Raw genomic sequence first — 12,500 nt, 5'->3', positions numbered from 1 at the left:
ATGTTGCAAGTCGGGTTGCGGGTCGAGACGAAGCCTCTGCATGGCCTGGGGCAGATGGGGTGGAAGGAGCAGCTTCATGCCAACCCACCAGTGCAGAGATTGCTGTGGATTATTTCTTGAAGAAACTCGCTAATAAGGAGATAAGCTTGAGGTGGGTAAATATTTTTTAATTGTACTCTTTACATTTTATATACCTGTCTATACATATACTTCTACTAATACTATTCACGTAATTTGAAAATAGAGGAACTGCTTTTCTGTGAGCTTGATGTAAGTAATAATTATAAAGTTGTGAATAATGATAGTTGTCATTTTTGTATAGATAAAACCAACTGTTTATAGTATTTGTAGTATGTTATCAGCACATTCACATTGATTTATTTTAGTAAAATGGGAACAGTAATGGCAAAAACAGTGAACAGACGCTCAAGGATCTGTACTCATGAGTCTCTTCTCAATCCACAGAAACCTTAATGTTGACAAGGAATGGGACAACAAAACAGAGAAAGATCTGTTGTGCTTCCCCAAAGCTCCCAATGAAGTAGAAGATGGCCATTTTGAGTATGGTGATCTGCACGAAAATGGACACTTGCTGATCCCGGGTCCTTCCCTGGACGGCAGAAGGGACCTCCGGAGATCTCAGTCCTTGGGGGATCTGAAGAATTCGGAGGAGCCAGAGTGCATGATTGATTCTGATCATGTACATCAGGATCATCCTGAGGAGACGGCGAGGTTAAGGCTGTCCAAACCAAAGCAGGACAGCTTGGACATGGAGTCGGAGAGCGGTGACATCGAAAACACTGATCCTGGGGCAGCCTCTGAAATCATAGGAGACATGGACTCCCCCTTGATGGATCTTGAGGTGCGGGGCATCTTGAGCCATCTGGACAATCCTGTGGATCCACACTGCAGCATGAGTGTTAGTAGCCTCAATCACGATTCTGTGTTCCAGCAACACGAGCCGTCTTTTCAGTTGGTTGTAGATGAAGGAACAGATAAAGATGAAAGTAACTCCACTGAGCAGAGTAGTAGTGCCCCTTCAAAAGTGAAAAGCCTTAGAATTCACATTTCTCATTCCTCTAAACTAGAAAATCAGAGTTCAAATGAGTATGAATCGGAAACTGGTATACCAAATTCACCCACATTGTACATAAGTGGTGTTTCCATTTGCCGTTCCCCTGAGCCGCGGTCGCCCAAAGTTCAGCACCGAGAGACACGTTCTCCAAGCTTAACGCTTCCTCTATGCTGCACACCTGAACCTAGATCACGTGGGGAGGCGAGGCTGGACATTTCGCCCCTACCGATCTATAGTCGTTCTCGTTCTTCGTCCCTTGTGGTTCCAAGCTCAGCCACTCTTTCCTCGAGAGTCTCGGCACGGACAACTGGCACGTGTCTTCATCTCTCCTCCTTATCCCTCCAAGCCACCAGAGCCACATCACCCTTCCTCCTGGGTGAGTTGCGTGTCTCAAGGTCGGCATCTGAGCCCGAAAAGGGTCGCTTAGTGTTCCAGTTTCCTAAGTCCCCAACTGATGGTGCCCTCAGCTCTGTCTTGCATGTTGAAGAATCAAACTTAAGTTCCGATGACTTCCATGAAGCTTTGTTTCTTGGCAAATCGCCCAAACCCAACAAAAGAAAAAAGTCAAAGAAAGAGAGAAACAAAGATGCTAAGGATAGGAGTAAAAGTGAGAAAGAGAGCAAAGAAAGAAATAAAGATGTGAAGCAGAAAGAAAAAAGTAAAGAGAATGGGAAAGAGACCAAAGAGAGGAAGGAATGTAAAGATAAGAGGAAAGTGAAGGAGTTGACTTCAGCCGTATGATCGTTTCTTGAAGTTTGAATTTTCACGGTTGTCCTGAAACGCTTGTAGAATCTCTATGGAAATTTAATATTAAGGGTGGGATTGATGCACTTACTGTTACAAATATTTTCACTTTTTTATTATCATTCATATTATTTTTGGGGGTTATATTATTTTTATATATATATATATATGAATAGTATCGATGATATTGGGACTAAATAGATTGATTTGTAATTTGGTTTTCATATGGTATATAATTTTCTTTTTAATTCCTTTTATCAGGATTATAGTTTATTGAAAAAGAAAAAAAAAATGTAAAAGAAAAAAAAAAGTTCTAAAATTAATGCTTTCATTACTTTTATATACAATGGGATCTTACATGTACTGTCAAATGTCATGTTCCATACAGATTTTTCCTCCCTACCTGTGATAATGTAGTCATGATTAGATGTCATGTTTTTTTTAGATACTGTTGCTTTGGATGTCATTCATTTCCTTTTAATAACTTTGTCTGTGATCATTTTTCTTTCACCTTTTTGAAGTACAGTAGAAAGTAGACTGCCATTCCTGGCCAGAATCATGTATTTGAAGGCGCATAGGTAATTTTGATGATAAAGTTAAAATGCCTTTTTGTCAGAATTAAATAGAATTGTCCAAATGAATGTAGATAGGATTTTGTATTGTTTATAAAGAAGAAAAACTTTTAAGGGCTTTAATGTAAAAAAAAGTACTGTGATTTTGTATGGCTGAAACTATGTTTGGTAAGTGAGATTTTTGCCAGGCAGTCGGATAGTATTCCCACCCCTGTATGCAGTTAGTAAGCCGTAGGATTCATCCAATATATCAATCCATAGATGCCATTTAGCAGTCAGTTGGTAGAAGCCATTTCATTCTGTAGACGCAGATGATACATGTTTTGACAGAATTAGTATATACATCCATACAGTCAGTCAGTCTGTGCAGTCTTTACAATCAGAATCAGGTGATTATCACCAAAACAGACAATTAATTAACAGAAATGTGTTAAAAGTTAAATCTGTAAAAAGGAAACCCTTAAAACTGTCAATTTAAAAAAAAAAGAAAAAAAAAAGACAAATCAATTGGTAGATAATACAAATTTGTTAAATGTTTAATGTAGCAACTTAATCAGTGTTCCATACTCTAGATAGTATTAAACTCAACCAATCATGTACAGAACTGTCCCTGACTGCCAACGTCTTGGGTATCAGCACTCGTGTTGATGAGGTCGGTATATTAGGCCTTGGATAGGGATTTACTCCACTATTTTGTGTCATTTTTTATGTTTGCCATAACTTTTAAGACATTTGTAAACCATATCTGAAGCTTCATGTGCCTAACCTTATCACTGTTAATACCAGGGTCCTGGGAAACACAGTTTATCAGCTTCATAGTGTTCACTAGATCGCACAGTTACGGTACCTTAGAGGCAGCTATATGCCTTGGCATTGAGTGTTGGCGATGTGTATGTTGATGAGTTCCTTGGTATAACACTCACTAACTCAATTTGTTATTCTGTAATATTTTGTGATAGTTTCATAAGGCAGTTAGCTACCTCAACTGTCTAAAGAGTGTTATATCAAGGCCCTTTTGTAAATGTTTCACTAAAACCTTGTAATTATGAACATACTCATAGCTGTGGAGTATGTCTATGTGTTCAGCATATGTGTGGGTATATGATTAACACTAGTGTTCTTACAGTTTGCCTTCCTCTGGACTTTCTGCTGACTTCACCACAGTTGAATGAATGTTTCTTACTAGTCAGAGAGAGATGTTGATCTTGTAAAGACAAGCCCTCCTTGTAAGATGTTAGATGCTTTTTGCCTCTCATTTCTAGACATTTCTTTATATGGTTAATAGGATTTCAAATGTTTAAACTATACAGCACATGTTTTCTTGTTGTATACTGCAGATTTTACCTACAAAGTGGCAACATTCCACTCTTGGCACATGTTTGAATATTTCTATATTTTCAGAATTACATCCTCTATCTAATGCACATTGATGCCTGCTCTCCATATGACATTTTTTATCAGTGTTAAGTTCTGAACTTCAGTACCTCAGGAAAAGTAGCAAGTGTTGAATATTTGCAGTTACAAAACAGTTTGGGTGTGAATATACTCAGAGTTTTTATGCAGTTATGTAATTAACAAAGTGCATATTGTATGCAACAGCACTGAGTGTAGTACCATAGTAACAAATGCTTTGTTGATGTAATACTTTTAACAATCAGAACTAAAGATGACTGATTAAACATGATATAGGCACTGATGTTTAGAGCATTTTTTCATTTATTTATTTAATAATATTGTCATATATTTTTTTTTGAAAGAGGAGTACAATATACCATCATCATATGCGACTGAATCAAGTATTTTTTATATGCATACGAAATATGTATTACCCTCAGGTCGCACATTGCTTAAGAGTGTATTACCAATATAGAATATTTACATAAAGATCCAAGTTTAAATTCTGAATAAGCTACCCTTGATCGTGTCGCATATTGATACATGTCAGCTGTGTTCATGACAATATAATAGTTGTCTCTTCTTTATCATGACCATTATCATTATTTTGTTTTTATGAATCATGCAGTATATACAATTAACGAACATACCAAAGGTACTTGTATGTCAACTGCCACATGATCTTGTTTGAAACAGGAATGGTAGCGCTTGCATTTACAGAATTAATTAGATTTATTAATTGTGCTTTGAATTTATAATATCTTTAGTTAGAATAGTACTGTTTGCAGGTACTTTAAATCATATTTATGTTTTTGCCTATTTGAAATACTAACTTTTATGTGTTAGAAAAAATCCTATTTTATATTTTTGAGGTGATTACATTTATTAACACAATAATATTGCATGAATGTCATGGTGCCAGTTGGTTGAATGTATCAGGCAATCATTCATGGACATGCATAGTATGAATGTAAACACTTTTTTGATGGCCTGAATTTTGTAAAGTAAAAAAAAGAAAAAAAGAAAAAAAGGAAAAAAAAATAGTTGTCTTAATCCTGAAGGTCACTATCTTCATGCAAAGATCTTCAGAGAGAAATTAATGTAGCCAAAAAAAAAAAAGCTCAAGAGTTGTGTTCAGAAATGTAAGGAGCTGCGTTAAGAAGTCAAGGAACACTTTTTGTATTGTTTTGATGGTATCCCAGTTTTAGGGGAGTACTTTTTTTAATCTTTTTTTTTTTTTTTTTTTTTTTTTTTTATCTATATGGTTGTCAATAAAAGGAAGAATGATCTGCTCTTTAAAACTTTTTAAACTTTGTGATATTTGATTAAAAAAAAAAAAAAAAAAAAGAGAGATACACACAGGATAAAACAGACCAAATTTTCTGTACAGTATCTAACATCATTTTTTTCAAGATTGGAAAAGAGGAGAGAGTGAAAGATTGGGTGAGTTTCAAAATAAATTATGACTATTTCTTGCTTTGCTTTATTTGTTTTATTTAAGACATTTTTTCTGTTATTTACTTCTTTTTTTTAAAGAGAAACCTGATGCTGATTCACTCAGAACAGTTTATTTCATTGGTGAGATCTCTTTGAGCATTAGCTTTCATTAATATCTTTCCAATTAATAAAGGTTACATCTTATACATTAGCAACATCGGTAAGAAGGTTCAGCAGCCATTATCTTAAAATCTTTCAATATTCTTAAGGCCTGTCCACACACAGGCAGGCATGATTGGTGGGCACAATGGTGGGCACGAATAGAGATGACTTCACAGGCAGACAAACTACATGGTAAACAAGCAGTGTCCCCCGTTTTCTCACCTGTGATAATCTATACAGTTCCCTGTTGATGTGCCCACTGATCATGCCTGCCATTTTGGACAGGCCTTTAGATCATATATACTTTTCCCATCTTTTGAAATGTCCTTTTATTTAATTTTCCCTCGATTACACCCCCCCCCCAATTTTTGTAAGGAAGATATCAGATTGTGCCACAACTTTCATCTTAGAAGCATCCTATTCAGGAGTTTGCTATAACAGTTTTTTTTTTTTTTTAAAGGAAAGATACCATCTCTTATATTTGTAAATATTGAGTATCAGGTTTTAATAGTCAATAGATCAGAAACATGACTATTTGCTTATTCTTTAAGAATAAAAACAAATTACTACAAAGAACAACTTTCTAAGTAGCATATTAGTATGATACTTGCTAAGAAATCTAGAAGGTTTATGGATATAACAACATACTTCAAATAAATGATCATTCGACACGTAGATTTCTTTGTAGTAATTATTTCCATCAGCATCAGGTTTAACTTTTGGTGGGTAAAAATGCTACAAATTATAGTCACTGAAAAGTGTGTAACCTGGGTTGAACCAAGCTTAATTTCATCTTATTTGCATAGAAATTAAAAAGAAAAAAAAGAGATAATATTTTCAGCTCTCAAATACGTGCAAAGGAAATTTATGCACATTTATGGAAGAGGAACCAGAAATGATGTATAATTTTGTAGTGATATACTCTGAGTGCCACAACTTCACTGCACATTGTCCAGAATATTTCTGAGTGAGGGTAGATTTCAGAGTATATGTAAAGGCTTTTTTCTTTTTTTTGTAATTATTGGCAATGGAAGATAAAAGAAGAAAGGAACAAAAACATTTCCTTTATCAAATAAAAGTATTATTCTTGTAAGTAAAAGATAGATTACTGAGTGCAGGTATACAGTGTGTGGGAATTGTGTATACATGCACACGCACACGCATGCATACACACATGTGCACACACGCACACTCATGCACACGCATGCACATGCATGCACTCACACACGCACATGCGTGTACACACACACACATACGCGCACACACACACACACACACACATGCGCGCACACACACACACACATGCGCGCACACACACACACACATGCGCGCACACACACACACACATGCGCGCACACACACACACACACATGCGCACACACACACATGCGCGCACACACACACACATGCGCGCACACACACACACATGCGCGCACACACACACACACATGCGCGCACACACACACACACATGCGCGCACACACACTCACACATGCGCGCGCACACACACACACACACACACACACACACACACACACACACACACACACACACACACACACACACACACACACACACACACACACACACACACGCACACAGACATATATTTCCTAGTAAGCTTACCCCTTCAAACAATATCAGAAAAAGGATAAAAGGTGGGTCAATTTGCAGCTGTTTTCTGTGTAGACAGGCTTCTCCTGTAGCATGTATCAAAACTGTCAGTTGTTGTAATTGTTAAAGTACTTGGGACCTCAAATTGATATGATTTTGAACCATTCTGTCAAAGATATGCTTTTTTAATATGTGTAATTTATGTGATGCAATGAGGTATCGCCAGGCTTTGTTAGAGCTGGTCACATGTATCAGATTTGGTGAAGTGTACAACCATAATTGGGCTGATTGGCAATTCCTCCCGTGGAAGACACCGAGTTCATTGCAAGAGTAGCATTTCATTAGATTTTGGTAAATAGTCTAGGTTTTTACACAATGAAGAGAATTTTTAAGTACATAGGAACAGGTGCCAATGCTCATCTATTATAAGATGGTTGCAATTAATTATGCATGGCAATACCTATATTGGTTTTATATACCTCTTATATAGTTGTATCTCTGTGGACTAGAACTTTATTATTGGATGAACATTCACCTTTAACAATCAACAGAAATGATCAAACATATGCAAACATACATTTATATATATATGATTATTCAGACTGTGATGACTATAAAGATGTGATGATAAAGTATGAACACCTGTAATTAATTCAAAGAAAATGTTGCAGGTGAAGTTGTGGCAGTCAGTAATGAAATATTGCTAGAGGTTTGGGGGAAGAAATAATAATCCTGCCAGTCTACGCAAATAATGTATACATCTATTAGTGTTATGTAACATGCTGAGTATATACACTACATTACAGATTATACACAGTTACATGCGAATTAAATGACTTAAGTCCCCATATCCTGTGTCAATAAATTAATACAAATGACAATTACTGTGGACACTCCTGCCCTGTCGGACTACAAAATAAAATCTTACTCACACACTTCAGACACACTTTAAAACCTTTACACTTAAAACTTTTCACCAATCTTCGAAATACAGCTCAGGACCAAAAGGCATGAAATTTAGTATCACTATTTAGTTCATATATACATGAAAAACCCAAACACTAAATACAATCAAGTTCTACTTCAATGCTTTGTGCTGTTTGAATATTTGTACTTTTTGATGAACTATATTAAAGATTACTAAAATTGAATATATGCTTCTCATTGTAAGTTCCATTGCAATTTGTGCATTTGTAGTAACTCGGTAGCAGCTCTTGCAAAGGTTTATTGCTATGCTATTGTTAACTAAGTATGATTGCTGGAAGATTAGAATATTCTTTTCCATGTTTTTCAACTGATGGCATTGTGATAAACAGATAAAGAAAACTACATTACATTATCATTACTTAAAAATGGTTATAAAATGAGCATTGTACAAAGTAGCTTTTACATATTTTGTGTACAAGAATTTCATAATCCTAGCTTTATTCATTTAGTCTGTTATCAGTTTCATAAAATTAATTTGCCACAGCACCTCAGTAACATTATCTAAATCTGGATTTATTTTCACCTGAGTTAATCAAAGAAACACCTCTATTTAATGTAAGGTTAGAGATAAAATGACCAATACCAGGTAAGTGTTCAGTGATATTGAATAAGCAGCTGGCCTAACTAATAACTCAACATACCAAAAAGAAATGAAAATTGTATAAAAAGAGGGAGTAGGAGTATTTCTGTCACTTTGGTAGCAGATCCAGTACATGCAAATTTGGTAGTTTTGATAAAAAACTGTGATGCAGATATTTGTAGGACTATATATGGTGGTAATAGTAAAGATAAAGCTGTCAAAAAATAATTAAAACCTAAGTTTGTGCCCTTTATATTCTAGCAGATCCAATTCATGATAATTGCAAATACTTTACCCTTTCAGTTCCTTATAAAAAGGTCCTCAATGAGAGTGAATCAAGAGGCAGTTAACAATCCAACATCTCAAATTAAGGAAACGGAACTGAGAGATTTCATTACAAGTTTCCTGGACCAGTGACCCCTCCAAGCTGATATTCCAGCTTATGGTGGTAAGTCACCCAGTATGATCGGCCACACAGAGTACAGACAAGTGCAGAAAATGGGAAATTGGCTTACTGCCCCAACCATGAAAGTGGTGTTCATGTACCAAAAGGGTTAATATGATGGAGGGGGGCAAAAATTACACCAAAGTTGTCTTGACTTTTTGTAGACTGAATAGAAGCATTTAATATCTTGAAACTTTTTAGACTGCAAGGTACAAAGATCTGACTGGAAACTTTTTTATACATTATATTTTTATGTTTTTGTTGCAGGTTGAAAATAAGTGAGTATTTTAATTTTCAAATATTCTGTGAAGCTGCTACTTTTCTCTTGCAACATGAAATGGAACTTGTGTCTGGAAAGTGACAAGTCACCCTGCAGATACTGTATTAAATGTGTTTTTTTCATATAGCAAATAAGAATGGACTACATTGCTTCATCTTTGACAACCATTTCTTCAGTTACCATAGGTACCATCCTAAATCCTTTGTTGCAATGCTAATTCCAATAAGGTGCACAATTTTCAGATTTAGCTTACCTATTGGGTGGGCTACTTTTTTTGCCATAATGATGTAGTTTGGAATAGAAGTTCAAGTAATGTTACCTGCCTTTTATGGGATAATAATCTATTGAACTTTATAAATTTACTTTATATAACAATATGGCACATTTGTATGATTTGTGATAAAGAAATTTAGTGAATACAAACAACTCGTTCAAATATAAAAATAAATTAGGAAAACTATTATTTGGATATCAATATTTTGAAAAACCCTTTGCTTTGTGCATTTTTTTAGTAGCTGGAATATGCGATCCTCAGTGTGATGGTTAATGGTTAATGGTTAAAAGCAAAATAAATGTGCTAGACATCTAAGGTCATGTAGCACTATAGTAAATGGTAGTGAAGGGTGGTTGAGTTTGTGATTAGTTGTCAAAGTTGGGAAAAGGAATTGACAAGTAAATGGGTTAAGGTTGGGTAAGGTAATGTATAGGGGTTAGATCAAGTGAAGGATGTATATGCATTTGAGGAATGAAAACGGGTTGTCAAAGCAGAAAGTGTGAGAAGTTGTGGGAGGGATCACGAAAAATCGGTCCCATTTGGCTGGGCTATAGATTATTTAAGAATTTTGTAGAGTAGTAGTAGAAGGGGGTAGTAGAAGGACGGGGGCATGTGGAAGAGGGAGTAGTGTTAAGGGAGGTAGTGTTATGGGGAGGTGGACAATAAGGTTGTAAGGTTGTGGGGGTATTGTTGTTGAAGTTGAGCATGTTGGGAGTAGAAATGTCTCCTGGGGTGTTGATTAGGGTGGATACTGTACTAGTCGGCATTGAGGAGGGGGTATTAGTTGTAGTGTTCAGAGCCGTGGTTAAAGGAGAGCCTGGGGTCAGGGAATCGGGCGAGTTTGAATTGGTGGAGCTATTTGATGAAGAGGCAAGCCTCATTGCCTCTAATAATGGTATGGTTAATGGTTATTCATTGTTGGCCATGATAAGCCTGGAGTATGTTGGGGAGAGAAACGGTCCACCCCTCAGGGTTGCTTGAGGGGTAAGGGCTAGACAAGCAGGGGAATACCGTGCCCATGGCTCCCTCAGGCCGTTCAGGACTGGCACAAAGTCAGCCTTTCATCCTTTCAGCAAGGCTCTCACACCTTAGGAAGTGGATAGTAGAAGGGGTTGGTGAAGGGACAGAGAGGAAAAAGTAGGAGGGGGAAAAAAAGACCATACAAAATTTGTTGAGTCGAGGGCTGAGTCCCAAGGTTGGGGAGTTCCCCAGCATTGGGTCCCAGTCTCCGCCTCCTAAGCCCCCCCACGACAACAACGGGCAAGGGATTGGGGAGGTCCTCAGTGTGATAGTTGTTTTATATTCAAGAAAAAAAAATATGTTTATATCCTTTTCCTTCTTTAACCATGTGTACTGAAACTGCCATATATAAGCGTTTTAAAAATATGTTTGGACAAATAGACAAATGATTTGTTTGAACTTTGTAATGATGTAAAACTTTACATTATCTTTCAGTAAATTTCATATTTTGGCACATTCTGTTGCAGATATCATAATTTTGGCAATTTCAGCTTCAAAGCAGACAAAAATTGTTTTCCACCTTTCCTTTATTTGGAAGGGTTAAAAATAACACAATTCTTCCAACATATCCTCATATTTTTAATTTAGATGGAATGAATGAAATACAGCAGTTTCTTAACAGAAATGTCAACCTAAGCTCATCCTTTTTTTATAATTTTTTTTTTCTATTCTCTATTTGCTTACTTATTTCTTTTTGTCACTTCTTGCATTATTACTTATTTTCATGTATGTGTTTGTAGGTGAAGACACAAAATTTATGAGTGAAGCCAGAGAATCTGAATAGCTAAAAATTATATCTTGATATATATCTTGAAATCAGATACTTCCATATGAACCAGGGCAATATATAAGCAAGATATATATGTGTAACATCCAGTGGTAAAAATATGACCAGTGAGTAGTAAAACAGGCTACCTTTGAGACTGAGGAATTTTTTTCACTATATTTTCAGTCTAGTTTGTTTTGCACAACCATATAATACAAGGTAAACTTTGCCTGTAATGGTCAGAATGACAAAAAATATGACACTTTTCATTTACAGTGTTTCTTTTACAATGTGATAATAAGAAAGTCTGACAATATTTAATACTTTGGAATACATGTATAAAATGACTGCATTAAAATAGGGAAAATCTAGGAACTACACCCATTGATACATGAAGTAAACATCACAGGCAAAGACTAACATTACAGATGAAGAAAATGTGTAGCAATGCCACACACAGACTATCCACAGTGATTGGGTGTGGGTCTGAGGGGGGGAGCCCCAAGGTTAAGAAAAGGTTTGGTTCAATACAATGATGTTAGGGGGAATCCTAGGAGTAAGTATCTGGAGTAATTGGGACTTAGTCACTTCATAAATAATTACCAATACTTTCACTTCCACCATTTATGGCTGGTTGATGAGGGAGCAAGCCTCTTGGAAAAGCAAAAAAAAAAAAAAAAAATAAGAGGAGGAGAAGAGAAGACCATGCAAAATTGGTTGAGTTGAGGGCTGAGGCCCAAGGTAGGGCAATCCCAACATAGAGCCTTAGTTCCCATCTCCTAAGCTCCCATGATAACAATGGTCATGGGATATATATATGTATGTGTGTGTGTGTGTGTGTGTGTGTGTGTGTGTGTGTGTGTGTGTGTGTGTGTGTGTGTGTGTGTGTGTGTGCGCTCTTGATATGGTAACAACAAAAAAAAAAAATCATATTAAAATTCTAAATACTTTTACCATCAACTTTATTAGGAAACTGTTCAGAATTTATTTCCATATTTCCTTACTTTTTTTTCTTAGTCATAATGATGCATATTTTATCTTCTTTTCATTGCTGTGTTTTTTAAAACAAATATCCCTCTGAACAGGGCCAAATATCTCAGAATGAAAGGCCACTTCACTTGATTGCTACATATGAAATCTTGATGAATT

At 36.1% G+C, this 12,500-nt stretch overlaps 1 protein-coding gene across 5 annotated transcripts in view; it reads left to right on the top strand.

Moving 5' to 3' along the window:
* Window positions 1-5,268, top strand: part of LOC125046994 (ankyrin repeat and IBR domain-containing protein 1-like) — a 32,979-nt gene extending 27,711 nt beyond the window's left edge. For all 5 annotated transcript variants that reach the window (XM_047645005.1, XM_047645001.1, XM_047645004.1 and 2 more), the window contains exons 18-19: window positions 1-151; window positions 466-5,268. The exon at window positions 1-151 is cut by the window's left edge and continues 63 nt beyond it. In XM_047645005.1, the coding sequence (XP_047500961.1) occupies window positions 1-151; window positions 466-1,816 (1,502 nt within the window). In that variant the 3' untranslated portion in view covers window positions 1,817-5,268. The remainder of the gene's footprint in view (window positions 152-465) is intronic.
* The last annotated feature ends 7,232 nt before the right edge of the window (window positions 5,269-12,500 follow it).

The sequence above is a fragment of the Penaeus chinensis genome, chromosome 40 (assembly GCF_019202785.1).
Source record: "Penaeus chinensis breed Huanghai No. 1 chromosome 40, ASM1920278v2, whole genome shotgun sequence".
NCBI lineage: Eukaryota > Metazoa > Arthropoda > Malacostraca > Decapoda > Penaeidae > Penaeus > Penaeus chinensis.
The sequence above is the reverse complement of the archived record's forward strand: the minus strand, read 5'-3'. Positions and strand labels throughout refer to the sequence as shown.